Genomic DNA, 27,031 nt, shown 5'->3' with positions numbered 1-27,031 from the left:
TTATGTTTGAATGGTCTATGACCTTCCACCTAGGCACCAGTTACTTTTCATACACGGCAGTCAAGATAGGGCAGAAAGTCTAGGAAGGTGAAAAGAATCCTTATTTTTCTTACTCCTTTGAAAAAAAAAAAAAAAAAGACAAGTCCAAAGACCCAACAGGTCGTGCTCATTCATCCTCTCCTATTCTGTACATTTTGGTGATTTTCCTGATTTTTAATTCATTTATTTTTTGAGTTCTTCAGCACATGCTACAAAAAAGCACTAAAAGCACTAACTCTCCCTGCAGATCCAAAAATGAATACAAAATTGTCTTCACAGTTAATACACCAAGACAAAGTAAAAGGTGACATTTCAATATTTTATTCAAGTTGGGTTTGTTGGGTTTTTTTTTTTGTATCCAGTTTTAGTAGTGTCAAGTACAGCATTTTGGGGTCTAGTTCCACACAAAATGGAAGACTCTAAAAATGTACCCATTTAGTTGCTAAAAAAAAGTGGTAATAAAACAAAAGTCCATTTTAAATTTAGTGATGCAACTATGTGATTGCAGTTACAAACACTCTTCCCTGATTATGGCCCTGCCTTACAAGACTTCCATTCAGTGCAAGGGAAAGGAACCACAGCACAGGACAAGTAGTATTGGCTGAGTCACATCAAACCTTCTCGGCAACAGAGTTACACAAAGTAGACAACCTAAAGCCTTCTGGAGACAGCTGTAGGTGTAAAGTAACCAAATGAGACAAACCATTTGTGAAACATCCATCAGAAAAAAAAAAATCCCTTTTTTCAGGCAAGTTTGCACGTTCCACAGTGAATTGAGGCCTTAAGTGCTGGAACATTTTGCATAAAGAATTAACAGTACAATAGTGGTCTGCGATTCTTGACATAACAGTTCTTGTATCACGCTAACATATTCCTTGTGCAGTCAATATGTTAGTAAAGGTAATAATACCTTCCTATTTGTTATCACGTGGCAGCTGACAGATAAGATGGGTAATAACATTCCAAAAAAAGAAAAAAAAAAGCCTGGAATTATGATTTTTTAGAATGCTTTTTGTCTCCATTTCTGAAACATCGTTTTTAAAGCTTAGCTGTCTTTAACCAGGACTAGCAGGACTGATACTTAGCATTACTTGCATCCCAGACATACAACATTGAAAGGTACACTATATTCTGAAGGTAGCTATGCTGTAATTTCAAATTAACGATTGTAGAATTTCTCTTTATGCTTCAAATTCCAATCCTAGACCAAGTTTGTGACCACCTGCATTGACATTCTTGCCATCCAACAAAGCTGACAATGTCAGCTTGATACCTGCAAATAGAGAAAGGTGAGAGAAAAGACAACAGTTATAAATTGGAATGAGCTTTATGTTCAGTAACTGCAGCGTCTGTGTTGCTGCTGTAATTTACTGAGTGGCTGCATTAATGTAATTTGGCAGCTAGCCATATAAGGACTGGACTTTTTCAAACACACTCTGCAAATATTAAATCTTTCGGAATTCTCAAAATTAGGATAAAACAAACCACAGTGATAGACTTTACTTTTTATCATTCCAAGTGACTAAAGCTCTCAGCGAGTTCACTGCTGGTGGCCTACAGATGAATCTAATTTTAGACTCAGGTATAATGAATCTAATTTTAGACTCAGGTATAATGAAAAACTGGGACCTTGACACATACTCACCTTTTTAAACCTCTTTAAAACATTGGGATGAAAAGCCCTGAGCCATGTCTGCTGTAGTATCTTCTATCAGCCTGCTTGGTATTCCGGCAGCAGATTTTTTAGACTACATTAAAACCACTCAGGCAGCTGTAAGACTGCCTTCTTCCTGGACCATTTGGCCTTGGGAACATCACATTTTCAAGCGAAGAAACTCAGTGACAGGACTTTGTGTCAACAAAAAAAGGAGCATTGGATGGTCAGTGGTTGTTGGTCTAGCAATTCTGGTTCCAACAGACATCCCAAACTAACAGAGCAGTCTGTGGAAAAGTTCATCTCTGAGTTGCCACATGGAACAGCAGTGTTACAAAACCAACCACATTCTGTTGCAAAAAACCTCTCTGATATTTCAAGACTGAAATATTACTTGCTGATCTCTGAATTTCTTCTGCATAGACTTACCTGGCTTTAAAGTCTGAGTGTATCCTAGTCCGATCAGACTGGAGTTGTTCACTTTAGCCTGAATGGAGAAAAATACCACATGTAAATAATTTGTTATCTTTCTTCAAAATCCTTCCCACTTTGAAATTACATAACACCTTTTAAATGCATAAATAATTTCATGTTTCGAATCACAAAAAAATAAACTAGAGTTAATTTTTGCCATAACTTAAATCCAAAATCTCAACAAATCTATAGTCCAAATCTACAGTCACTATAAATTATGCTTTTGCTGACTAAGTTTGTAAATTTTTCAAAAATAGCGACTGAAAAATTCTCAAAACAGTGGCCAATAAATATGAGAAAACATTCTGTTTCAGTTTCAAGGGAAATCCAATAATTGTGCTCTCATGTGGCCAAAAGGAAGGCAAGTAGAGGCATGTGCCAATCGAACTGGCAATAGAATTGGCACACACCATGGAATTGCCTCAAAACTACTTTACTCATTGATGTGAAGTTGCTTCACGTTTCTATTACAAGAACCTACTTTCAAATGCTTATAAATGTCCATGTATAGCACTCACAGAAAAAGAGGCATCTGGGTCAATCTGATACTTGGCTGCTATTCCAAAGCGAGTGTTGCTGTTACCAGCTGTCCAAGCAAGATTCACAGCAGTTTCCAGTTTATCATTCACCTTCTGGTAAATGGAGCCTCCAAATTCTGTTCCATCATTCCTGGAAGGAACACAGTAGTCTGGTTTTAAACTGCATCCCAAAGCAATCATCTTTTGTTTTTTGTTATTATTTTTTTTTCAGTTAGATTTCTCTTTGCAGAACATTCACTTGCACCTCATTTAATCTCTCTGTAACAACTCAGATTTTGGCCAGATTGGTTATGAAGTCATTTTTAAATGCTTCAATTCATTGAAGGTTACCACATTTCCACAAGCAATGTATGAAGAAAAAAAAAAAAAAGAAAAGAAACACGACAAACTATCAAAAATAGATTAATGATGACAGCTTCCCATTTTCCCTGCTCTGTAGACAGGAGTCTCTGTAGAAAAGACATTTATAATTCTTTGTGAAATAATTATTTTCCCGGACATGCATCTTCCCGGGGCCCAGAAGGGGCTGTACCCCCATCACAGCGCCTCGTCAGCGTCATTTACCACACACAGATGAACTGCATCAGAAGTGAAGGTGTCGATTTAATTTCCAAGTCTACCAGCTCTTGCAAATGAATACCATATTCAATGGTCTTCATGGTATACCTGCATTATAGAAGACTCTGGTCTTGAAGCCGAAATGAAACTCATTTGGGTTTGCAGAGAGCTGTAGCCAACCGTGGAATGATGGCAGCCCACAGTCTGGCTACCGAGCAGCACAACTTCCAGTTACTGCTTACACCGGGGACACGCAGGGAATCAAATGAGGTAAATGGAGTGCAAAACCTGACAGCATCCAGATCATAAAAGCAGAAGCAAGTAATTTGTATAAGCACTGCAGTCCTTGTAAACCAGCGAGCATCTGAACTTCCATTTTAACTCATTTTCTTAAAGGAGGATACAGATATATTGTGCAGAACAAGCTTTACACCACACGAAGACCTTTGCAGATAAATACTTATAATTATTTCTAAATTATGAAATAAACGGGCTCCAATTATGAGACAGCAGCAAACCATCAGTGATTTTAAAAGGCAGCTTTAGAATCTTTCCCCTTTTACCTCCTTGGCACAATGTACATCGGTTCACAACAGTTGCACAGTTAATAGTGATATGCCTATGTAAAAGTTCAAGCAATAGCAGCAGCTTTTTAAACTGTCAGAGCAATTCTTCCAGAAAAAGGCTACAATACTTACTTCAGATAAGACTGAAGCTCACATATAACTGCATGTGCTTGGCTCTCAAGAAAAGGAGGAATTAAAAAGGACTGAGGAGAGCTGGTTACACAGGCAGATTTTGTGCAAGGCTCCCATACAGCTCTGTCTTGACCTGCAACATTAGGGGGGGGCGGTCTGAGCTAAGCTCAAAAAGCGAGGAAAATCACACTTAAAACTAGAAATTATCCAGCCCTGCCTCCCTTTAGTTATCATGTATTATTGCGTTATTTAAAAGTTATTAAAAATATATATCAAAGCTCCTTTTAATTCTAGTAATAACACTTTTCATACAAAGATCAAAAACATTATCCCTCGATGGAAATGCAGATATTAAAGCACCATTAAGGAAAGCAGCTTGCTCAGGTCCCTGGCTGCTCTGTGAAGCAGGCAGAACAGAAGGCGATGCTTCAGGCCCCACCTAGCTCATTCATCTCCCATGCCGCAGCATCCTTTTGAAACGCTGAACTGCCTAGGTATAATGACCCAGCACGCCAGCCATGCAAATTCCAAATACGACTGTTTCCTGGATTTTACATGCTTCAAAGTTGAAACATGCCAAAAGCACCTAGCTAACCCATTAGTATTGATAATTAAGATTTCTGTTCATATCACGCATTTACATTTTTGCCCGTCGGGTGGTAGAGTATGAATGCTAAAGAAGCAACCCAGGCATCCTCTTCAAGACTATTCATCATCCACTCATAGTAACAATGACCTAAGAAACAGACCCCCAGGGATCCATGGAACAGCAGCAGGGGCTCAGATCTTACTGTAATACTCTGATGTTATTTTCTGCTGTTGCTTTAATCAAGAGTAGTAGTAATTACTGCATTTTATAGCAAAAGCCAATAATACAATGTTTTGAACTACTAGAGTGTAACAAAGTTGAAAGCCACTAGGCTTGAAGGAATAGCTCCTAACTGCTGAGTGGAGGGGGACCCCTTGTATTGGTGTGATGAAAGTTTCCTGCCCACATTTTTGTGCTTTGGCAATCCTTCAAACACGCTGCCTGGGCTATGAAGGTTCAATTGTTCTGTAAGGCAGCTTCCTAAACCAGATCTCTGCAAAACAGCATGAGACAGAACAGAAAGGCTTTGAAGCAGCAGCTCCAGGAAAGCAGAATGGTTCTTCAGCCCTGAAATGGGAACAGCCTGCAACAGCTCTGCTACATGCAAAACGTGCAGTTACCCAAGAGGGTGGTAAAGGGGGTGGAGTAGGGATTGCCTAATCTTAAAAAAAAAAAAAAAAAAAAAAAAAAGCCTGTCTTACTAAAGACATGAGCTGCTTTTTTTTAAGAGGAACAGGAGACACAGAAATTAAGTTTTTGAGGAATTTAATCCTGGTTTCTCTCTGCACACGCGCTCAGAAAATACAAATGCTTGCGTGTACAGATTATTAGGAGTTACAATGCTAAAGCAAACTTTTCAACCATATCCCTTCCAGTCTCGAAACTAAACCAGTCCCTGTCTCTCCTGCTGGTTCCCTTTTGTCTATTATTGCCATCCTCTGGTTAACTCTTTCTTCTGCAGATCAAACCACTACAGTTTGTTCCATTTTTACGTGTGCAAAAGGGAGGCACTGCTTTTACTTCAACATTCACAAACAATATTTTTGAAACCCACTTGTTTTATGATTTCACTAATAGATTTCAGAAGTCATTATGTGTCAGAAGGAGGGACTATGGATGCACCCACATAATTCAAAGGAAAGCTAATGCAGCTTTAAAACTCAGCTTGGCATCCCAAATGAAGAAGCAATGTCAGAGACACCTCTCCCTCTTTTGCAGTTCTGAAACTGCCTCTGTCACTGTTTTGGAAGCATCAAAATCCTCTTAAATTCTTTGTAATGCCCATCCTCCAGTACTTACACATTAGTGTGAAGCTGGAACTCATCAGTCTTATAGCCAACAGCAAAATTGCTCTGGGTTACTCTGGACTTTGCTGTCTCAAAAGTCATTTGGTAACCTGCCAACCAGCCCTCGTAGCCAAGCACCAGGGCTCCACGTATCGAAGGACCGGCGATATCAAAATCCATGTCGCAGCCCATGTTGATGTGTTCCCTTTTGTATCCTGTCTTAACTTTCGCACTCTTTTTCCTAAAGAGAAAAGAAAGAATCTCGCATCCTTGAAAAGGCACTCTCAGGTGGCAGTGCAATCAAATCAGGTACTCTAACTCCATGTAATAGATCTTGAAGACGAAGTATACGTACCTGGAGAGCCAGATGATACATCAGCTTGAATTCACGATTGTAAAAAATGCGTTCATCTACAGATAAGTAAATGTGATCACATGCAGCGTGGTGCTTTTCTAAGCCCTTCTGAGCTGTGTTCTGCTGAGCAGCAGGCACAATACGCCTTGAGGTGACAAAAGCAAATCCTCACCTCAAACTACCTGATTTTTCAGAAGTTTGGTAGCGACAAGGGACTAATAGAAACTGCAGTGGTTTACAGGCTTGCCACAGACAAAAGCAGTTCGTCTTTTGTCCCAGACAAACAGTTTTTAGGCAACCCCAGTTACTGGGTAATTTCATTTCTTCTGACAGAAAGCAACAAACCACTTTTTTGCCTCCAGCTTCCCAGGGGAAGGTCTCAGCTGCTAAGGAAGCAGGCTGCTTCAGTGGCTCTGACACCCCATCTCCTCCTTATGATGACGCATTGTAACACTGAATGATTACAGCCACGAGAAAGGTTAATTGCAGAAACAAACTTTCCCAAGTCACTTCCTTCTTCCACACTATTGGCCAGGACAGTGCTTGCTCATGTGTCCTTATGACTGCTTACACCAACGGAGCAGATCCTCACACTGCAGGAGCAACATTCAGCCACTCTTCTTTAAGGTTGTTTTGTTGGTTATTTTTTTTTTTCCTTTTCTCTTATATGTATTTTCTGTCTTTGACCAAATCATTTACTGAAATCTTTTCAGAAAATATTTGAGATTTTTCAGAGACTTTTCAGCCTGATTTGAGATTTCTAATCAAGCAGCCACGTCAGCTAGCAGAAAGAGTCTCCAAAATCTGCAAAACATGCTGTATCAGACCAGTATAGAGATTGCTCTCTATTATTATTATTATTTCTGACTCAGGAATTTATAAAGAGCAGGAGTCCCAGAAATACTAGCATTAGCTCGCCTGCAACTTCTGCAGAAGCTAAAACATAATTATCAACAAAAACCGGAGACTATTCTGGTTAACAAATGCAAAAATATCTAGCTAACTCAGAGTAAAGAATGGGCTGAAGCAGTTGGCAGTGGGGAACACGACATTTTAGGCAGGATGAAGCCTCCACTGGGACTACAAGCGCTGCTCTGAGCGGCACAGAGCAGCCCATTTTGGCTCACTGATTGCAGAAAGATAATCAAGAGGGGGAAAAAAATAAGCCAACATACAGCCCTACAGCTGCTGCTTAATCCCTCTGGCCCATATAACCGTGACATCCAATCGCGGGGTCCAGCACCAAGGCACTCTGTGGCCAGCAGGAACTCAGATGACAAATTCAGCTTGGGAAAAGAGCCCAATTACTGTGCCGACCTATTAGAGCCGCGGCCAACTGGCTTGTGGAGCTTGTTAAGCTTCGCATTACTGCTGACTTGTCTGGCGTTTTTATTCAGGCAGGAACTAAGTACTCATTTTCTGACATGGCCAGAAGTAAGCAACAGGGGCAGAAACAAAACCTGTCCTTCTGATTCTGACTGTAATTTCCAAGTTACTGTATTTCAAAGTCTGATTGCTATGGGTTAGGTTTAGAGAGCGATTGTAAATGTTAAGATTTAAATCAAATGTACAAGATTTCATTGTGCATAGGCAGATTATTCAATGTCTTGATGCCTTAAGACAACAGAAGGAGTAAAGAACACAGTATTTTGGAAAACTAAAACAACAAAAAAGCTTTTGTGTGTGTGCGTGTCTCTGAAGCTTACTAACATCTTACCCAGTGTTAGGTGAGAAGGAGGAGTCAAAAGTCAGCTTCAGGCCACGTGCAAGCTGAACAGAAAAGAAATTCACTGGTTGGATTTATAATCAGACATCGTCACAAGTGAATCTGGAAGCTGCAGCTTTTAAGCCAGAAGTTACCTGATCTTCAAGAGTGATCTCAGTGCCTAGCGTGTTGTCAGTGTTCCACTTCTCTGTGAACATCAGTCCATATTCCACCCATCTGTATTTGGTTTCCAAGCTACCACTGACTTTGCTCGTTTCTGAGTTTGCTGAACCTGAGCTTGTAAATTCCTGAAGAGGAAAAAGAAAATTAGATTTATCACTTTATCACTTTGTTTTTAGTACTCGTGTAATTACTGAACCTTGCAGCATTCGTAGCCATTGTAATTCGGGACAGTACGGAAAACTGCGGTGTCCTCGAAAGATTTAAGAGCATGCTTGCAAGTCATTAATGTCAACACGCCCACAAAAACATCAGTGTCAGGGAGAAGGAGCACTGCCTGCTGAGGACCTGGGGCAGAGAGGAGACGATGCTTACCATCAGCACAACACAACATAAGGGGTCTGGGAGCTCAGCGTACCAGCTGTGCCTGGGAATTGGCACACAGGCCTGCAAATACTTCACAGAGATGTTCTAAAGCTCAGCTCCAACACCGGGTTACATTGCCATTGTATGTGTTTAGTGCGTGCTAGGAAGGACAGCACGCAGCGCATCCCGGCAGCGCCTGCTCCGAGCTCTGCACAGAACGGCACCATAAAGGCAGGGTAACTTGCAGGGCTGTAATATATCTGAAAGCTGATATGGGGAGAGCAAGGGATACGTATTTCTATTTTTAAAAAGGAATATAGGGCAACCATAGGAACGCTGCCATGTTTGGGATTTCAGTCCCTGCCCGCACTCACCAGTCCATTCTCAGATTTTGTTTTCAAATCAAGTTTTATTAACCCGAAACCTAGAAGATGAAGAAAAACAGGAATTATATATAGGTTAATTTGAAAAGCATTTCTGATTTATTCCTCAAAGCCCTCCTCTAAATCTGCTATGAACTATTAAAACAAAGTAAAACAAAACAAAACCCACAATGGGGGTACAGCCACTGAACCCCGGGTTCTACAGCAGCAGCTTACACAGCTCGTACTGCCTCCAGGCAGCACTGCCCGCACCAGTCCTGCTCACCCACGGTAGCACCAGGACCAGCCTAGGTAAGAATGTCTTCATTCATACCGAGCAGCAGTTTTTTTTCACTAGGAAATTCCTGACATCAATGGTCCTATTCATGATGGATGGAAACAGTCAAAATACAGCACTCAGTTTGCTTTCAAAGCAGACAACAGACCGACGGGGAACGTGAAGACTTTTGTGCAAGCAAGAATAAGTCACTCTCCCTTTGCAGGCAGCCATGGCAATGTGAAGCTAGGATACAGTAACCTCTGGATTCTAATGGAAATTAGAGCAATATTTATCAGAGAAAAGCAACAGAATCATAACAGCTTCAGGAATCAAGTAGACAGTGAAAGACAAAACCTATTTTGGCTTTATTTACCGTATCCTTTGGTGAAAACATCTCTGGCAGATTTGCCCAGATCAGCATAAGCAGGTGGAACAGCCATTTTCTGGGGGGGAAGAAACAAGAGGGGATGGTTACAGTGTTCAGAAAACTGTTTATTTAATTCACTTAAGCAAAAAGCAACTAAAGCCAAATTCCTGAGTTTCAGACAGTTTTATTTTCTATCCACAACCTATCAATTAAATACAGCCTGAAGAAAGCAGCTACAGCACATACTGAGATCTGAGTTTGTCCTTCTGCTAAGTGATTAACATGCATTTACCAGTGAGGATGAGAAACAGGCTGCAGAACAAATACATGAAAAAAACTCACAAATAAGTTGTCTATGCCTTTCCAAAGGGTTAACTGCTGTGCCCTTATCAGTAGAACCGCATGAATGAATAACTTTCTTTTTTTTTTTTTTTTAAACCAACTTCTAGGAAACATTTCTCCTGTTTCTTACAACTGACCTAAGCATCCTGATGCAAAGAATTAGGGCCCCAAGGTCACTTGCTCAGGAAGTGCAACCAGCACAGACATCTAGCAGCTGTAACTCCCATCCCTCCCTAACTGACAGCAGCAAATGGCTAACATTAACGTTAGCAAAATCAACAAGTGGCCATTCTTCACCTCCCATTTTCTTTGACCCCGGAATTGCAGTTAGGGGATACAATTTCTCCTTAGCCATTGACCTGGAAGTGTTCTTCTGAGGAAAAACCAAACTTATGGAGAAAAATGAGGACTGAAGGGATGTCACGCGTGATCCTGAGAGGAATAAACCAACCAAATCCGCTTCCTTGTCCCAGCACATTCTTTTGTTCTAGGGAAGCAAAGTCAAGTGATCTGAAATGGTGCACACCTCCTGCCTTTTTATGCAGGACTTCATCCATTTTAAAAAAGCAAAGGAGATGAACCATGCACGTAGAGCTGGCCCTCTCAACACCAGATGCTGCGCCGCAAGTCTAGCCAACCTGAGCAGGAACCCATTCCGTTCAGCCACAAGCAGAGCAGCAGGCTGTGAGCACCAGGGACGCAGCCTTGCCCAAAGCCTGCAGCCTCTGTGGGTAGGTACCACCCCACCAACTGCAGATAGGCATTCCTTCGGGCGGCCGCTCGGCCCCACAAGCTGTTGCCTGTTAAAGCAGGATATTGCTATTGCGTAAGTGAGGAATCCCTGTCCTAGAGGGAACAAACTGGATCTGGTGGCTGAATCAAAGCCAGCGATCTTCACAGAATGCACTGAAAGCAGGGCGTGTGCTGAGATGCAGCTTCAGCTGGGGACGCTACCTGCACGGAGTCACAGAATCCTTAAGGTTGGAAAAGACTTCCAAGGTGACCACGTCCAACCCCAGCCCACCCCACCATGCCCACTGACCGCGTCCCCAAGAGCCACGTCCTCATGGCTCTGGAACACCTTCAGCATCAGGGACTGCCCCCCTCCCTGTGCAGCCTGTGCCCGTGCTGACTGCTGTTTGGAGAAGAAATTTCTCCCGATATCCAACCCGAACCTCCTCTCAACGCACGCATCGAGAAAACCCATCATGCCCAGGTATAGCTCATCAGTAAGTTGCAGCCCCATATACGTAAGCAGCCAAGCAGTTACATTTAGAAAAAAATATATTTATATTCTCAGCGTATTGTGAAGAAGTTTCAGCTGGTGATATTAGGCCTAAATGTCTCCATTTCTTGCAGAACCATAAACACTGGGATTTCAAGTTTGCAAGCACTGCTCTCTGCAGGAGAAACCATTTCAACAGCTGATGAGACGTGGCTCTGGAAACACAAAGCCAGCCTTTAAAAATCAATCAATCAGTGAAGAAACCAAGTACTAATAGACTTCTCTGAGGAGATGCTCTTCTCCTCTTGAAGTCCCCAAGAGCAGAGCACCGTGTGCTGGAGATCGCAGCCTGGGGCAGAGCTCAGGGGGCACTTGCAGAGCCCACAGCACAGGATATGGAGGGCTGGGTCACTAAGGCTCAGGAACACATCTTCCCAGCCAGAGCAGCCCGGTCTCAGGAGAACCCTCTGACGGGTATTTCCATTTAGCATCATCTAAAATTCAAAATACTAAAATCCCTCCATTTGAAAATTAGATCACACCGCTCCACCAGCTGCATTTTGGCATGTAGCAGACACATTTTATCAGCAGCCCCTTTGAATCACTCTATAAAATCAAAATATTTCCTTGAAAATCAGATGCCTTGCACATTTAGGTCGGGTGGAGCAGAGCTCTCACGCTTGCCAGGTGGATGGGCCAGGTCAGGCTGCTGCACAGCCATGGCTAACACAGGACAGCAGGAGATGCCGAGGTCTCCACTTAGGCAATTACTATAATTAAGGGACAATACTGGATGCCAAATCCCTGCCTGTTGTAAGGCAAATCAGGTAAAACACACAGAACAAGGTGCTTAAAATTGCTGAGCGTGGAAATCGTGATGAAATACGCATGCGGTGGTTAACTTTGCTGTTGTTGTCAGCAAGAACAAAAATAATTATTTCTGTTTGCACAGGCTAATCAAAGCCTGTTGTTTAACAGATGGAAAACAAAACTGATTACATCCTGTGCGAGTGCAGGTTGTAAGACAAGCATGCTTAGCGGGGATTCAAACTCTTAAAGGATCAAGGCATGGCCGTGGCCAAGTGCCCTTGCTTTTCACCAGCAGGATCTCAGCACATTAACTCAGATTAGGGTAGGAGTGAAATGAATGCATTGCTCTCATCGTGCAAATATCTCAGGGTGACTACATACATCAGCTCCAGCACAAAGCAGACCAAGGAGATTACGCACTATATGTTCAAATAGTAAAATATTTTGATTTTCTTGAGCGGGTAATACTGCCATGCAAGTGTGGCTGAGGCACCCAGAGCCCTAGTGAAGATTTCACTGAACACAAGGCAGCCCAGCAGGCTGAATTTAAATATTTTCCAGTGGCAAAGTTTCACTCTGCAATGTGGTTCTGGGGGATGAAATCAAACTCAGCCCCAACAGGCAGCAAACCACCAGGGAGCCCTCTGCAAATCCAAGTCCCTCTCTGTGATCAGTTACTCTCTTACTTGATGCTTCCCTACACAGACTTAGCAACTACATGAAATCTACATGAGGGGGAGGAGCTCTCCACAAATTTAAGATAAGAATATGAGCGATGGACGATTAAGTTTCCAAGAAGACTGTGGGGGTCTATCAGATTAGAGGCTAAGAAAATAAAAAGGCTGGATTTGACCTTACTCTGGTCACATTTTTCCTAATAAACTTGGACCTGTGCAGCATTTCTTGCTTGATAACCAGAGGTCTAAATGCTTCTGCTCCCTGCGCCCGTGAGGATGAGCACGCAGCAGATGCCAAGGGACACATCCCTCTGACACATGGGCTGGGAGGAACAGCATCAGGCTGTGACATCAGCCATGCTGTCTGCACGAGGAAAGCAGTCACACGAGGGTCTTCTGCCTCGAGACCAAAAAATCCGATACATTTCCTACTTATCTCCTTTATGGAAAGAAAACTTATTCCTCGGTATGAAGTAGCTCTTAAGCATGTTTCCAGGCTCGCAGCCTGTGCAGTCATTTCCTACATGGGGTATCAGCAATAACCCATGCTGGTCAGTGCACCGTGGGCACAGCTCCCTGCCCTGCCAGGGGCTGAGCTGACTGCTGGGGCCGGCGCTGGCTCTGCACATTGGTTTTCCCCACCCAGATCACAAAGCCATTCGAGCCATGGCAGCAGTCTGCTCTCAATCCCAATTCTGCAGAGACTTAAAAATAAACCAAGCCACAAATTATCCAGGTAGTGCCACTGGGTCGCACACCACGTTAGGCACAGCCACAAGTTTTTTGGGAAGCCCGAAGTTTGTAAACGCTCTGCGTTACGGAACAGAACATGCAACAACATTTTTTGCCCCAACTCGTGCTGTGCCACCATGCATCCACACACCATTATGGCTCAAAATTTATGGCACTGCAGTCTGCAATTTCATTCATGCAGGTATTAGTGAAAATGTGCAGCGTCCTTGTGATGATCTACAGCACCTGCAGGACCGCAGCCTTCTACTGCAGCTTTGCTTTCAAACTACATACATGATGGAGCAGGCTTCGCTTTTAAGGATGGATTTATGCCATGGATCTGCTGCACAACGAACACTGGAGCAGAAGGGAAATAAACAGCTTAAAAGCAAACGTAAATACTGTGATTGAGCCTGAACTAATATTTACAGAATTAAAGAAAGAAAGAGTCTGTTCTTAATTGCATGGGTATAAATTATGAACAGCGTTGTACCGAAACCCCTAATTAAGCTATCACACATAAATATCAATTTAACAAAGTCGGGGATGCTGCAGCCTGCTATAGCTGCTGCTTGCATTAAAAGTGCACGAAGGAAGCAGCACACATGCTGTGCATTGAATTAAAAATTGACAGTGACTCTCTGCTCCTTTCAGCTGTCTGCAGACAAGGAAAGGAGCAGCGCTGCTGGCACTCCCAGCAGGGCCAGGGCCCTCCCTGTGCGCTCGCAGGGGCACGGCTCGAACATGCTCAGAAACATGTCCCTGCTGCCTGGCCCCTCTGCAGCAACGCCTCACGTCCATCAATAGGACTGACTAATTAAAACAACACCTCGCCTCCCAGCGCGTTTTGACACCTTGCTCCTCCAGCACCAAAGAAGAGCAGGATGGGTTCTCTCTTCCTGCAGTGCATGCAGGTGTGGTGCTCCCTGACTGCGTCCCGTGGGGACCAGGGGACATCACTCCTGCTGCCACGGCAACCGCAGCGATGCCCCACATGCCACTGATGTCCCACACGCCAGTGTCCCAAATGTCATCACATCCCACTCACACCGCCCCAAACACGGGCTGGAACAAAGGGCGCAGATTGTGGATGTGTGTAAGCCATCTGCAGAGTGCACCAGCTGCAGGGATTATTGCAGGGTGCCTTTGTGAGGCCTTTTTGGAAGGAACTCTGACCAGATCACATTGATTAAATTCCCTGAGGCAGATGAATCACAGAATCATTAAAGTTGAGAAGATCATCTAAGATCATCAAATCCAACCCCACCCCACCGTGCCCACTGACGTGTCCCCAAGTGCCACATCCCCACATCCTGGAGCATCTCTGGGGACGGTGCCTCCCCCACTCCCTGGGCAGCCCATGCCCATCCATCACCGCTCTTCCAGAGAAGAAATTTCTCCTGATAACCAACCTGAACACTCAAGCATCCTCTGCACCGAGCAAAAACCTCCAAGTGCTCCTGATCCCCGTCACACCGCGATGGGCTCCGTGTCAGCCGGCATCGCCATGAATATTCCCCAGAATATTCCCCAGTGTGCACAGGTCAGGAAGGATGAGTCAGCTCTGCTTTGCTTTCTGAATTTTTTCTTTTTTTTTTTTTCTCCAAACCAAACGCCCCAGGACGGACAGACGGACTCCATCACCCTCCAGCAAGAGTTGTTCCCAGCCAGGCTGTGACGAGGCAGAATGGAAGCAGCTTCCCACTGCAGCTGCCCGGAGCTCCTAGGGCAAACCGGACTCCCGCACGTTCCCAGACGGCCATTTCCCCCCGCCCCGAGAACTGAATTTGGAGAACAAACCCAAGAGAAACCAACCCCTAGCGGGGTGCGGCTCGGCTGCTTGCGGCTCCCGGGGTAACCCGAGGCCACCGGGCCGCCCCCCCGCGATCCCACGCAGCCGGAGCGGGGCAGGTGCCGGGCGCGGCCGCCGACCTTCGCTCGGCGCACGGGGATCGCAGCGCAGCACCGCGCCGGGTGCCCCGCGGCTCAGCAACCCCCCCCCGACAGCTCCCGACCTGGGGGCTCCGCCACGCCCGGCCCCAGCTGTCACGGCCCCGGAGCCGCGCCGTGATTTCGTAACAGGGTGTCGGGCATTACGTAAGAAAACAGTTATTCCTGCTGCGACGCGCCTCGGAGGGCAAAAAGGCGAACTGCCACCGGCTGCACCCCCCCCCCGCCACCACGCAGCGCTGTGACCCGGCGCTCCGGGCCCCCTCGCCCTACCTGGCCCCGCCGCGGCGGCAGCACCGTGCGCTGCGCTCCCGCTCCCGGTGCCGCCTCGGGCTGCTGCGACTCTCCCGGTCCCCGGTCCCCGTTCCTGTTCCGGCCCCGGCCCCGGCCCGGCGCCTCCCCGGGCTCTGCGGTGGCGGCTGCGTGACGGCGGGCGGGGACGGCGGGGAGGGGACGGGCGGCGGGGGCGGGACGGGGCGGGCTCTGCCGCAACACCGGGCGCCGGGCGCCCTCCCCGGGACGCAGCGGCACCGAGCGACCCCGGGACCCCGAGCGACCCCGTCAGGACTCGGCATCTCCGAAGCGGCCCCAAGGCACCTGCGTAGCGCGGCCCCCAGCCCCGGCTGGAAACTGCGTTCGGTGGGAATCCCCGTTCCCGCAGGTAGCCGGGCAGGCTGTGAGTCAGCAGGCAGCGAGCATCCCGGGGCACGGCCGGCCGCAGGGCGTGGAGATGCTCCGGTGAACGAGGGCGTTGGGCACCTTTCAGAACTGCCTCTCGGAGGCGTGAATCAGCCTCAGCTGGAGCTGTGTCCGGACCCACGTCCTCCCCGTGACACAGCGCAGCAAAACCGTGCCATCTGAGAGCCGCAGAGGCTGGTGCTGGGCTCCCTCCGGGCTGAGATAGGAACCCGTCCGCTCTGCGCTGCTCTGCCGGGGGCTCCGAGCATCACCCGGAGATAAGCAGCACCATCCCGCCCCGGGCTCTGCTGGCGGTCCCGATATCGCCCTTCTGGCCGCGGCATGTGGGGAGGGGGTCGTCAGAAAAAAATCGTTGCTAAGAGTCCACTTCCCACCCACGCGAAGTTTTTTTAATGAATAATTTTAATAATGATTCCTTGCCTCCTTTTTCTCCTTCGCATATCAGGAAGAGATGGCGAGAGGCAGGTGCTTCCTTGGCTCACCCCGTTGCTTTCCCAGCTGCATTGCCCCAGAAAGTCGCACAGCCACCACACAGCCGCGTGCACCGCGGGTCACAGGAGGCCAGAGCCATCTGCTGGCAAACAAACCTCGAGCACGCAGCGCTCACGAACGATACCAACATAAACCAAGGCCCTGGGAAGGCCCCTCTGCAGAGCCCTAACGCAGCCCCAGAGCTGGGCCACGAGCCCAGAGGTGGCTGAGCTCAGCCCATGTCTTGGCCCCGTGCTGGGGTCTAGGAGTTATTTCTGTAGTTTACTATATCCCTTCTTTGGGGGAGGATGAGCATTTCCTATCAGCCTGGAGCAGATCCACTTTCCAGTTGATGGAAAGATCCCGCGTCTGCATTCAAGCGGAGTTGTAAAGGCTGTAATCTGGCTGTGAAGGCGCAGGTGTGGGAACACGGCGTGCTTGGCAAGGAGCACATTTCTTGCCCATAGTTAGGGAGCATAACAAAAAAAAAAAAAGAGCACAAAGGAATACTGCACAGCACGAGTGGAAGAGCTGAGATCCTCTGCAGAGGTCACAGCCTATCCCCTACATCTTTCCCTAACTCATGAGATGTTTATATCTCAGAGGACTCACAGGGAGGTCCCGGGCAGGACCGGAGATGTCAGCAGGGGGTGAAGGAGCTGCGAAGAGAAGATGCTCGGAGGACCGTTCTCACCACTTCCCATAACGCGCATCTGCCAGAAGATGGCAGCCAACGCCCTGGGATGGAGCTGGCAGCGGTGACAGCTGCTCTGCAGGGCTCTATTTTTCATACACTCTATGAGCTGTAAATTGTCCTGGTGAGTGCCGGATAAAAGGGGATTACACGGCATGTCCTCAAGGGGAAAATCTCTGCTGGTGACGTCACTTGATAGGAAAGAGATTCCTAGCAGAATAAGAGCATTTAGATATTCAGAGCATGTTGCTCTGGATATCAATTCCCTCCTATACTTTGGCTGCCCGTGGTTTGGGTATCACTACATCTTCATTTATTTTCCCAGGTGGAAATGGAATAACAGAGAATACATAAAGATGGATTCCACAAGCAATAACACCCCAAATAACTCACATCCAAGGTCCATCCAAATGTTCCTTGCCATACCAACCTTCGGGCCTTGAGCACTCAGAGAGGTTTGTATTTGGTGGAAAACCCGGAACCGATCCTGTCTTTGTTATACAAATCTGTCAGCAGGATTATTTCTAAACTCTGTGCTGTACCACTGGTGCGTGTGGCTGTGACCCTGCACTGGGTGCAATTTCACGCTGCGTGAGCAGGGAATAAATCCAAGCCAGGCACAAAGCCATGGGATCAGCGCCCGGGGTGGTGTGCCCACTGCACCCAGCTCCTTCTGATGCTGCTCAGCTCTGCGTCCCTTTGGAGCAGTGGTGCTGATGCACGAGGCACGGTCAGCCCCTCCGTGTCAAAGTATGCTTCTTCCAGTTCAACTCTGTCACAAAACTGGGGGCAGGAAACAGTATTTTCATTCATTGTTTTATGTAGCTAACCTACACAAAGTTGTATTTTTTTCTTCTGCTTCCGGTAAGAATTATCTGCCTAAAATGAAATTACTGCCAAAATGCCCCATGCTGTGAGTTTTACACTAACAGCTAGGTCTGATTCAAACACAGCTTCATTCCCATCACTTAAGGAAGCAAGAAAAGAAGGAGAAGACCAGAAAACAAAAGGGGACTGCAATAACAGCAAGCTCCCCCTGGCTGCTTTTGATCTCAGAGAAGGGCAGTGAGATGTCCTGACAGCCACAGTGTTTTCTGAATCTACATGAGCATCTTGCCTTGGAAGCAACGATTTGCTATGTAAGATAAATAAGTGATAAATACCTGCCAAGGCTAACGTTCTTTGTATGCTATTTAAATTCAAAGAGCTACTGTAAAAGGAAGCATTGGTATTAATTTGGCAGATAAGACTTCCACTTGTGGTCACAGGGCTGCAAACCAATGTGATTAACACAATGCAGTCTAGCACTCCAGGGTTCTTCTCAACAGTTAAGATCAAAATGCATGAGAGCAAACCCACACGTGGCTGAGCTATGGGTGAGCATCCTCAGCCCGAAACAGAGCTGCATTTCAGTAGCCAATAAAGCAGGACACCATTCAGCCTACAGGTCTTCAAAATCCTTTGGGTAGAAACGAGTACGTAACACAAGACCTCCTGTATCTCTGACGATGGTCACAAAATGATTGTGTTGTTGCCTCTCTGGCTACGATCAGCGCTGAAGGGGATGGTGGAAACAACTACTGGAGTGAGAGAGCAGAATAAGTTTACCTCCTTACTGCTAACAAATAGCATTCATTAAGTTATTGCACATCCCTGAGTAGATAGATACACCCACACAGGAAGGTGTACGCGGGTGGTTCTTGCAGTGCCTGTTATTTCACATGCAGCTTTCCCATCCTTCAGCTCCTTCCCAGGCAGTGTGACAGGGAAGCAACGTGCCCACAGAGGGGAGCGCTGGGTCCTTCCCCTCATGGGAAGGAGCTGGAATGGACGCGGTCAGGGGTCATGGCAGAGATGGGATGGTGCTCGGACTCGATGATCTTAAATATCTTTTCCAACCTTAATGACTCTATGGGGCCATCACGCAGCTCTCAGGCCAGTTCCATCATACCCAGGTCACCCTGCTCAGATATCCCCAAATATTCAGACTGGTCAACTAACGCTATAGCTGGCCGGCAAGAAAAGCACGGACAGAACATCAGAAACTCGAGAGGAAGGATGACAGCAAGAAGAAATACTTTCCCCAGCCCTCTGAGCAAGGCCTGGCATCAGATTAAAGCCAGGCTTTGAGTGCACTTGTAATCGCACTCCTGGTTGGAAACAGGGAACTGCATTAGCACAAGACAAGTGCAGCTGAAGCCAGGGGACTGCTCCGTGAAAAAAAAAAAAAAAAAAATTGTTTTTGGAAGATGGAAGAGAGCAGCTGAGCTGGAAGGGCTGCACCACGTCTGCTCCCAGCTCCTCAGACCAGAGCTCTGTGGTTGTCACAATCCACACCTCCCAGCTCCATGTGCTGGGGTATAAGAACATGTGGGGAAAAAACAACAAAAAAAAAAAGGTTTATTTCTAAAGGAATATTTCCTACAGCTAGTGATGAGCAGCACTGTGGCCTCCCGGTCACAGCTGTCACCCCGCTGAGCCTGGCAGAGACGAGCAGGGAATGACTTGAGCCAAGAATAATTAAAACTTTTCAGTTCTGTGTTTACCCAAAAACAGAGGTATGTTCCTCCATGGGATTTGGTTTCCTGCCTGCATCCAGCCTGGCTTAAATCCAGCAAGAAGGACAGTACTAACAGCTTGCCATAAAGATGTTCGTTTCCTTGTCTGGAAGGAATTCTGCTCTTTGATCTACTCCACCTTGGACAAGGACAAGGCCATCTTCCTTTCAGCTCTGAGAAACAGCAGTTGCTGTGTGGAAATGCAGTTCCATTACTCTGAGAGGTTCAACACACTCTCCCAGTAAGAGCTGGGACTGTCTTTGAGGGTTTTGTCACTGCAAATCTGTAATAACAGCCTGGGAGGCTCCAGAAAGGTCTGAACCTGCTCCGAACTGTGGTGGAAAGGGGAACAGAAACCCAGAGAGCACAAATTCCATCTGCTGACAAATACACAGCAGAGCGCAACAGGAATTCCTGCAATAAACACCAACAGAACAAGGCAGAGGTCAACCAGAACCACTGAATTGAGGCTCCCCAGGACAGAGCGGAGCAGTGTGGCACTTCCCAGGGCGATAGGACAGGTTTGGATGTGTTGTACATACCCTGCTCTCAGAAGTATACTAGAAGGATATAAAATAACGCAGAGGGAAGAAACGTCCCCTGCCTGGTTTGCCCTGTGCCTGGATGAGAGCAGCTCACATGTGCCATCTAGTGATGCTGATAATTCACAGAGCAAGACTTCTCCCGGTAGGATCAGAAATGCTCAGGGAAGTCTGTGTGCAAAGGCAGCAACAGAGCAAACCTCAGCCCCCAAAGCACCCCCCACCTCCCACCCCTGCACTGCTCTATGGTACACGGCTTGCACACAAATCTGACACTCATCCGTGTGTGTGTGTATGAAAAATATGTCTGGCAGAACTGGAAACTTAACAGCAAGAGAAGGACCAATGCTGACATCTGAGAAAAACACATGATTTTTAGAAGTGTGTTAATCAAAGATGTGCTGGGACCATCATCCAAGGGTAGAGCAGGCGTGCACGCAGACCAAAGCCCTGGGGCTGGCAGGACTTACCAGGGCACCAGAGCAGCCTCAGACACGTTTTGGGGTGGGTGTTAGAGGGGTGTGAACCCTCCCTGTCAATCAGACACAGGCACTGAGCTCCAGCAGCCCCCAAAATTCATTCAAGCTGTGACACAACCAATTTGAGTCCTAACAAGTCTACAGAGTTACTTGTAACTCGGGACAACCATGTCTCACACAGGATTGTTAGAGTTCACTGCCTTCTCTAAGAAATACTCACACAGAGCACAAGATGCACAGAGAAGAACAAACTGATATTTCCCTTCTCAAAGCTGTTCTTCCCAGGCACCTTGCCATCCTTGCTCTCTGTGTTACCAGTCGCAAACCCCAAAGGCTTCGTTTATCATTATTGAGACAGTTTCTAACTCAAGGAGGTTGACTCCCTTTTCCTACCAGAAGTGGGATGCTCCATGGAGAACTGCACGTCCCTAGGAAGACGTGCCCAGACCCAAACTGCTCCTCCATTCTCCTCCTCCTCTCCTCCTCTCCAGGGCAGCTGGTCATGCCTGTCTAATTTAGCCCCAAAGCCACCAGTTCCTCCAAACCTTCCATCTCTGTGCTGTGTTCCAGTGTCCCAAAGGGTGTGTTGTCAGGGATGCCACCCAACCTCTCTCGTGGCTGCAGTTTGCTGGGACCTTCCCCAGGAGCTGGAAGACATCTCCAGGTTTTCCCTAAACTGTTTAATCGCCTGCTCCTTCACTAAAGAGATGAATGGTTCAACTCACTTTCAACCCTCAAATGATTGCCCTTTTCCCTGAAACAACTACAGATTTTATCTCTCATTTCCCTATCCACCTACTCTCATATTTAAGTACATCCCTGAAAGCCCTGAATTCTTCTTGCTTGCTTTTCATGGCCTGCAGCTTCTCTTTTAACATTAAGAGCACTGTTCCTGGCAAGACATTAAGGTGCTCCTCCAGTGCCAGCCTGAAAGCCATAAATGCACCCTTTGCATTTGTGTTTTGATAGTCCCTCCACCCCTGCTGCTGCGGTGTCTCTCTCAGTGAAAAATCTGTTCGTCCCCATCCTCCTGGTCCCAACCTCTCCTCTTTCCATCAGAGATTGCTCCAGCTGAGAAGGGCACCCAGCGCAGCAGCAGGGACAGTGCCTGGCTCAGCCTCTGGCAGCATCGCTCTCTTATGCCCCAGGTTTCTCCTCTTGCAGGAATCTCATCTCCCAGAGGGGATCTCGGAGCCCCCACCAACATGCAAGCCGGGCGAGGCTTTGACAGGCTGCTCACAAACTCAGGAATAGTTTCTCTTTCATTTTGTGTGTTCTGATGAAGTCATGCTGCTCATTCCCAATGTTGACTGGCATGCCTCAATGGAGGTTTAGCCCTACAGCAGCTATTCCCTGCTCCTTTCTCCCCTGCCCAGTTCAGAGAACCAGTGCCCTCTGCAGGTCCCTCCCCAAAGTCCACCACCACCTGTGTCTAAACCTAAGATTTGTCACAGTAGAAACAAAAATCTTCATCTGACGTCATTATTGAGTTATAGCAAATGGCTCAATGAGGGCACAGCCAGACCTTCACTGGAGATTGCCATGGGATGATGTGAGCATGATAGTCAGAACTCAGGATGGCCAGCTGGTATTGTTACAACAGCAGACTTAATCAGGTCTTAACCCTTTTTAATTCAGTTTCAAGGCTTCAGGAAGATGATTTGGCCCTGGAACTATGAAGTGCAGGAAGATAAGGCACAAAAATGAGCAAAGCCCTCAGAAATTATGGGCAGTGCCATACATTCTGACAATTAACAGCTTCTCATGCTCTGGGCAAAAATTATTGCTTTGCTCCTAAGCTTCCTACATCCCTTGGGGAAATCAGTTCTCATAGCTCTCCTTTGGCAACTTCTCATTGGATGGAAACGCAAGTAAAGAAATGGATTCATTCTCATTTTAGGACCAACAGGCTCCGCACTGGCAGCTGCCCACACGTGCTTGGCACCCCTGTGCCTGCTCTGAGCTTAACCACATAACCTAGAGATGACAAGTTAGAAATTCCCCAAAGAGCAAAGCCCACATCCTCCCCTCTCAAAGCCATGGATGGCATTTCCCAGGCTGGAGACCACTCCTTGTTTAAGTCTGCAGCGTGCACGGGAACCAGGGAGAAGGACTGAATCAACTTTAGTCTTCCTAATATTACTATGCAAAAGGCACCTTCTGAGACTAGCTTTGGAGACGAGCACGGCAGCAGCCTTCCTGCAACATTCGCAGGTTCTTGCAGATCATCTGCAGCACCAGTCCCACCGCGACCATGTGTGGCACACGTACGTTACAGCTGAACCCCAAACAGAAATGGGCTGCGAACTTTCCCAGGGCAGATCACACACAAAGCGTTAACATTTGGTTCCACTTTGAAGCCAGGTTTGACCTAGTTTAGGTCTTCCTCTCTCTCTGTTAGATCCTTTGGCTCACACGAGCTCTTCAGGAGGAGCTCAGCAACCGGGAGGTGTTGGTCCCATCCCGTCTCCCCCTCCATCCAGCTCAAAGCATCGAGCTGCACCTCTGCCAGCCTCCCCTCCAGCCCTGACTCTTCACACCTCTGCCCACACTCAGCCAGCACGCAGCAGGCTAAGCGAGAAGTTGAAAGGCTGGCAAGAGCCACCCAAAAACGCCCCAAAAAGCTCCGTAAGCCATGCACCCAGCGCAGCATCGCAGCAAAGGTGCAGAACTGCTCCACGCAGCGCCTCTCTGAGCCAAGTAGGTCACAAGAAAATCAGCACAAGGTTTTCCCCTTCTCAAAAGTAGAATCATCTGCATGTGGAATAGCTGCAGTGGAAGAAGATATTGCAGCGATATACCATACGGCAGCCTCGTTGTGCAAAAAAAAAATCTCATTTGCAAGCATTTTCAGAAAGTGTCATATTTGAAGGAAAGAGGTTAAAAGCCTTGTAGATTTATAGGAAGAAGGGGTTTTTGTGTTTTCTTTTCAAAAAAATAAGGTCAGATTAAACAAGTGCAATTTGTTCTAATGATGGCTGTTCAGTGTGTTTCTTCATGCAAGTCCGTAACATCTGTGCAGAGTTCCTCACCAAAACCAGGGCTCTCCAGCCCCAAGCACAATTGCTGCACTGCTGAAGCTTGTGGCTGTCCCTTAAGATTTAAGGGCTCTTTGCTCAGCTTCTCAGAAAACCAAGGTAAGGGCAGCTTTCATCCAGCCTTCCAAATTTCCCTTGACCATATAGACTCACAAATATCCTCTAATATCTCTGAAATCAGAGATATTATAAAATCATTATAAAGTCATACAATCCTGCTCAAGCACTGCAAAGAAATGGAACCAAAAACCATTACTCCAGCTCTGTGTTGGCCTCAGCTGTAAGTTTTCAGACCAGGACATCTTCAAACACCCCTTAGTTGTGTAGCAAACCCCCTTCTCCCTTCAAACCAGCTCACAAAGAGTTGCTGGAGCCCTTTTATACTACAACAACCAGACTGGAGACCTTAACTGAAACGTTGATGTCATGTGCTCTGTGCAGGGTGTTGGAGGCAACGAGCATCCAGGTGCACTGAGTGTCGTCTCCTGAGGTCACCTACCATAGCTTTTGTCACCAGCAGGACACCAGGAAAATGCAGTGTCATCACTTCGAAACATATTCCCACGTGCACCGGGCACCTCGAGCAATCTTGTGCAATCTCTAAAAATCAGGAGTCTGCTGGCGTGAGCGTTGTGGTCAACCCAGTGGTGTTTACTCCGTTACAAGTAAGCACTTTGCATTAATAGTGTCTATGGCCTTGAAAGTCCATGCGCATTTTAGAAGCATTTGGACTAATGAGCAAAATCCACATAAGAAAGAGCAAGTTCCTGCCACCCCTCCCATTTCATTATGAAGATCAAGAGGTTAAAGAGCAGCTTTTCAAAGGTGACCAGCACCTAACTGCCTTCTGGCCCCGAGCAGCACTGCAAGCTGCATGCCCTGGCTGTGCCAGAGCTGGGATCCTCTCCCAGGAGCTCTGCTGCAGACACCGGTTCTGCTCCTACAGATGCAGACCTCCTGCACCTTCGGCAGCAGCCCTGTTTGCTGATACTCGAAGGTAACCTTAGCAAGGAGCAAACCATGGCCACAGAGTCAAAGAAAATGAGATCTGATCTGTGAACACTGAGAAGTTCAGCACATTCTGACTGCTCAAACAGCATTCCTCAGCCAGAGCCAGACGGGGAGAGATAGAATGAGAATCTCATTTTAGATGTTTCTGGTGAGATCTTTCTATCAAACAGAAAGAAATGACACCACAGAAGCTGACAGTGCCCTTATTCCTGCAGAAGAGTTCTTCCCACAAGAAGACAGCACACGCTCCTCAGCCCAGCCACGCTTCCAAGCACTGGATGTCATTTGCTGCCCAGTATGGGCATCCTGCTTCATACCAGTAGTCACCCGTGTACACTGCCCGTCCCATCAACTGACTATGAAGAAAAGTTAAGGCCTTCTCAGTTGCACAGTGACACACCTTCAGACTCCGAGGAGAACGTGTGCAGCTCTGTGTTCTACCAGACAGAACTAGAAGCCTGGATTTAGCCAAGCAGGAGCTCCAAGAGCATTTTCCTGTGAGGCTGGACATGTTAATTTAACACAAATGCAAGGAATGCGTTACGTTGGCATGGTGATCTCCTTCCCAGGTTAGTTAACATTCAAGCTCTTGGAGATGGGAGCAATACTGTCCATTATTTCCTAAAGAGAAACGTAAAAGGGTCATCCTACTGTAACATTTCAATTTTTGACTTCAAGAGAGATGCATTTGGAAATACCAACTCCTACAGAACTCTTTTTAAAAAGTGTGGTAACATGGAATTTGTGGGGATCTGTGGTTCAGTGAGACAGAGGAGTTCTCCTGTGCCTGAATCACCCCCACAGAGCCTGGGAGCTCCCATGGGTGCTGGTGCAGGACCAGCAGCCTCTGGTGGGCTTCTCCAGGGATCCCAACATCCACAGTGATGCTATCTGCCGTGGTCACACTGTCTGAGCCTCATCTGTGTGTTCATGAGAGCCCGTAAGTACAGCTGAACACTGGATAAATCATAGGAGGGGACACTAACATCACTTAGGTCTTTTCCATTGAAGAGATTCTTTCATGGATATCCTTAAAACCTCAATTTAAGTGATTCTCAGTAAGACCTATAGACATTCCCTGATACTTGTTCTTTGCTGGCTTTCTCACTGCCAATAATTATCGTGGTTTGCCTGTCTCCCAGGAAAACCTTTCTTACTTTCCTAATTAAAATTCCTTTGCGGCCATCATCTAAGAACTCGTAATCCAAAAAACTCAAGCCATTGCACAAACCAGATCCAACTCATACCTAATGTAAGCCCATTGCAACGGAGTCAACAGCTACACCCAAAACCAATGAACCAAAGCCTGGAAGGAGCACCTGGGCTCCTCAGCTTCCCTCGTGCTGCTGTGGGATTGCTCTCTACCAAGTCTCCCTGAGATTCAGAGCAACATAGTTTGCAAGAGACCAGTGTGTACTCTTAAGATCTCATTTCCAAGGGCACAGCTGGATAGTTCAGCTGCATTTTGCTTCTCCTCTGCATCTCGGTGCACTGCCCTAATGAATGTTGGCCTCCTGATATTGGACCCCTTCAGCACCACAGGCTGTGACCACCTAAGCACTACTCAGCCAAACTTGCCTCATTTTACTGGTTTAACCTTTCTTCTCCAACACCCCAAATAGTTTTTGCCCTTCTCACGATTCTTAATTAGCTGAAGAAAAACCCCAAACCCCAGTGATGCCCAAACCTGAACGTAGCCACTGATGAGGAATATGTAAGATCATGTGGTAGTGGGTAATACCATGAAAATGCCCATTTGTCTGGATAACTGAGATTCATTCCAAAATCATGCCTAACAAGGAAACTCCGACACACCACCCTAGTACCAATTATTAGCTTCAAAGGCAGCAGAACAGACTAATGCTGTAGACAGATATTATCATACATCCCTATATTAAAGCAAGCACAAATGATTTAATTTCATTTCACCTGGAAAGTTCTGGCTCTCCCATTTATTGCACCGGTCCCCGTGTGTCATGAGAATGGCATCAGCTGTGCTGACCCAGCCCTGCCTGTGTCCCAGCTGTCACCGCTCCTGCCCGTAGCCACGGGCCGTGCTGGTGGCACCGTGCCTTGGCCAACAAGAGCCACTGCATGCCCCAGTGCTGCCACTGGTTACACAGAGGTCAAAGTAAGTCTCTGACAGAAGAGTTAATCATTAACTTAGGATATTAAACTTTTTTTTTTTTTAAAGACACCCAGGTTACAATGGGGTTTACATCTGGGTGGTACTGCTAAAATGCGTTATCAAAGAAGTTGAAGGACATTTGAGCCATGCTGTCACAGGGTGTCTTCTGATTCCGTTTGGTTTTAATGAGGCACTTTATTTCTCAGTTTAGCAGAGCTTCAGC

The 27,031-nt window shown here is 46.7% G+C and overlaps 1 protein-coding gene across 2 annotated transcripts; it reads right to left on the bottom strand.

Annotated features, from left to right (window-relative positions):
- On the bottom strand, nt 340-26,631 carry VDAC1 (voltage dependent anion channel 1). 2 transcript variants are annotated; one of them, XM_021410293.1, is made up of 9 exons: nt 26,610-26,631; nt 9,459-9,528; nt 8,818-8,867; nt 8,053-8,205; nt 7,910-7,962; nt 5,851-6,078; nt 2,686-2,836; nt 2,123-2,180; nt 340-1,312 (listed from the first exon to the last, which is right to left on the bottom strand). In XM_021410293.1, the coding sequence occupies exons 2-9, from the start codon at nt 9,523-9,525 to the stop codon at nt 1,221-1,223; spliced, it is 852 nt and encodes a 283-aa protein (XP_021265968.1). In that variant the 5' UTR covers nt 9,526-9,528; nt 26,610-26,631; the 3' UTR covers nt 340-1,220. The 2 variants fall into 2 exon arrangements, with proteins under 2 accessions (XP_021265968.1, XP_021265967.1); XM_021410292.1 differs by lacking the exon at nt 26,610-26,631 and adding an exon at nt 15,462-15,618.

The sequence above is a fragment of the Numida meleagris genome, chromosome 12 (assembly GCF_002078875.1).
Source record: "Numida meleagris isolate 19003 breed g44 Domestic line chromosome 12, NumMel1.0, whole genome shotgun sequence".
In the NCBI taxonomy this organism is placed as follows: domain Eukaryota; kingdom Metazoa; phylum Chordata; class Aves; order Galliformes; family Numididae; genus Numida; species Numida meleagris.
This window is presented reverse-complemented; position numbering and strand designations above follow the sequence as displayed.

Coding starts and splice junctions, on each gene's coding strand:
- VDAC1 (XM_021410293.1), bottom strand. CDS start 9,525: ATGGCTGTTCCACCTGCTTATGCTGATCTGGGCAAATCTGCCAGAGAT. Junction 8,868..9,458: donor TGTTTTCACCAAAGGATACG/GTAAATAAAGCC, acceptor TTCATCTTCTAG/GTTTCGGGTTAATAAAACTT. Junction 2,181..2,685: donor ACCCAGATGCCTCTTTTTCT/GTGAGTGCTATA, acceptor TTCTCCATTCAG/GCTAAAGTGAACAACTCCAG.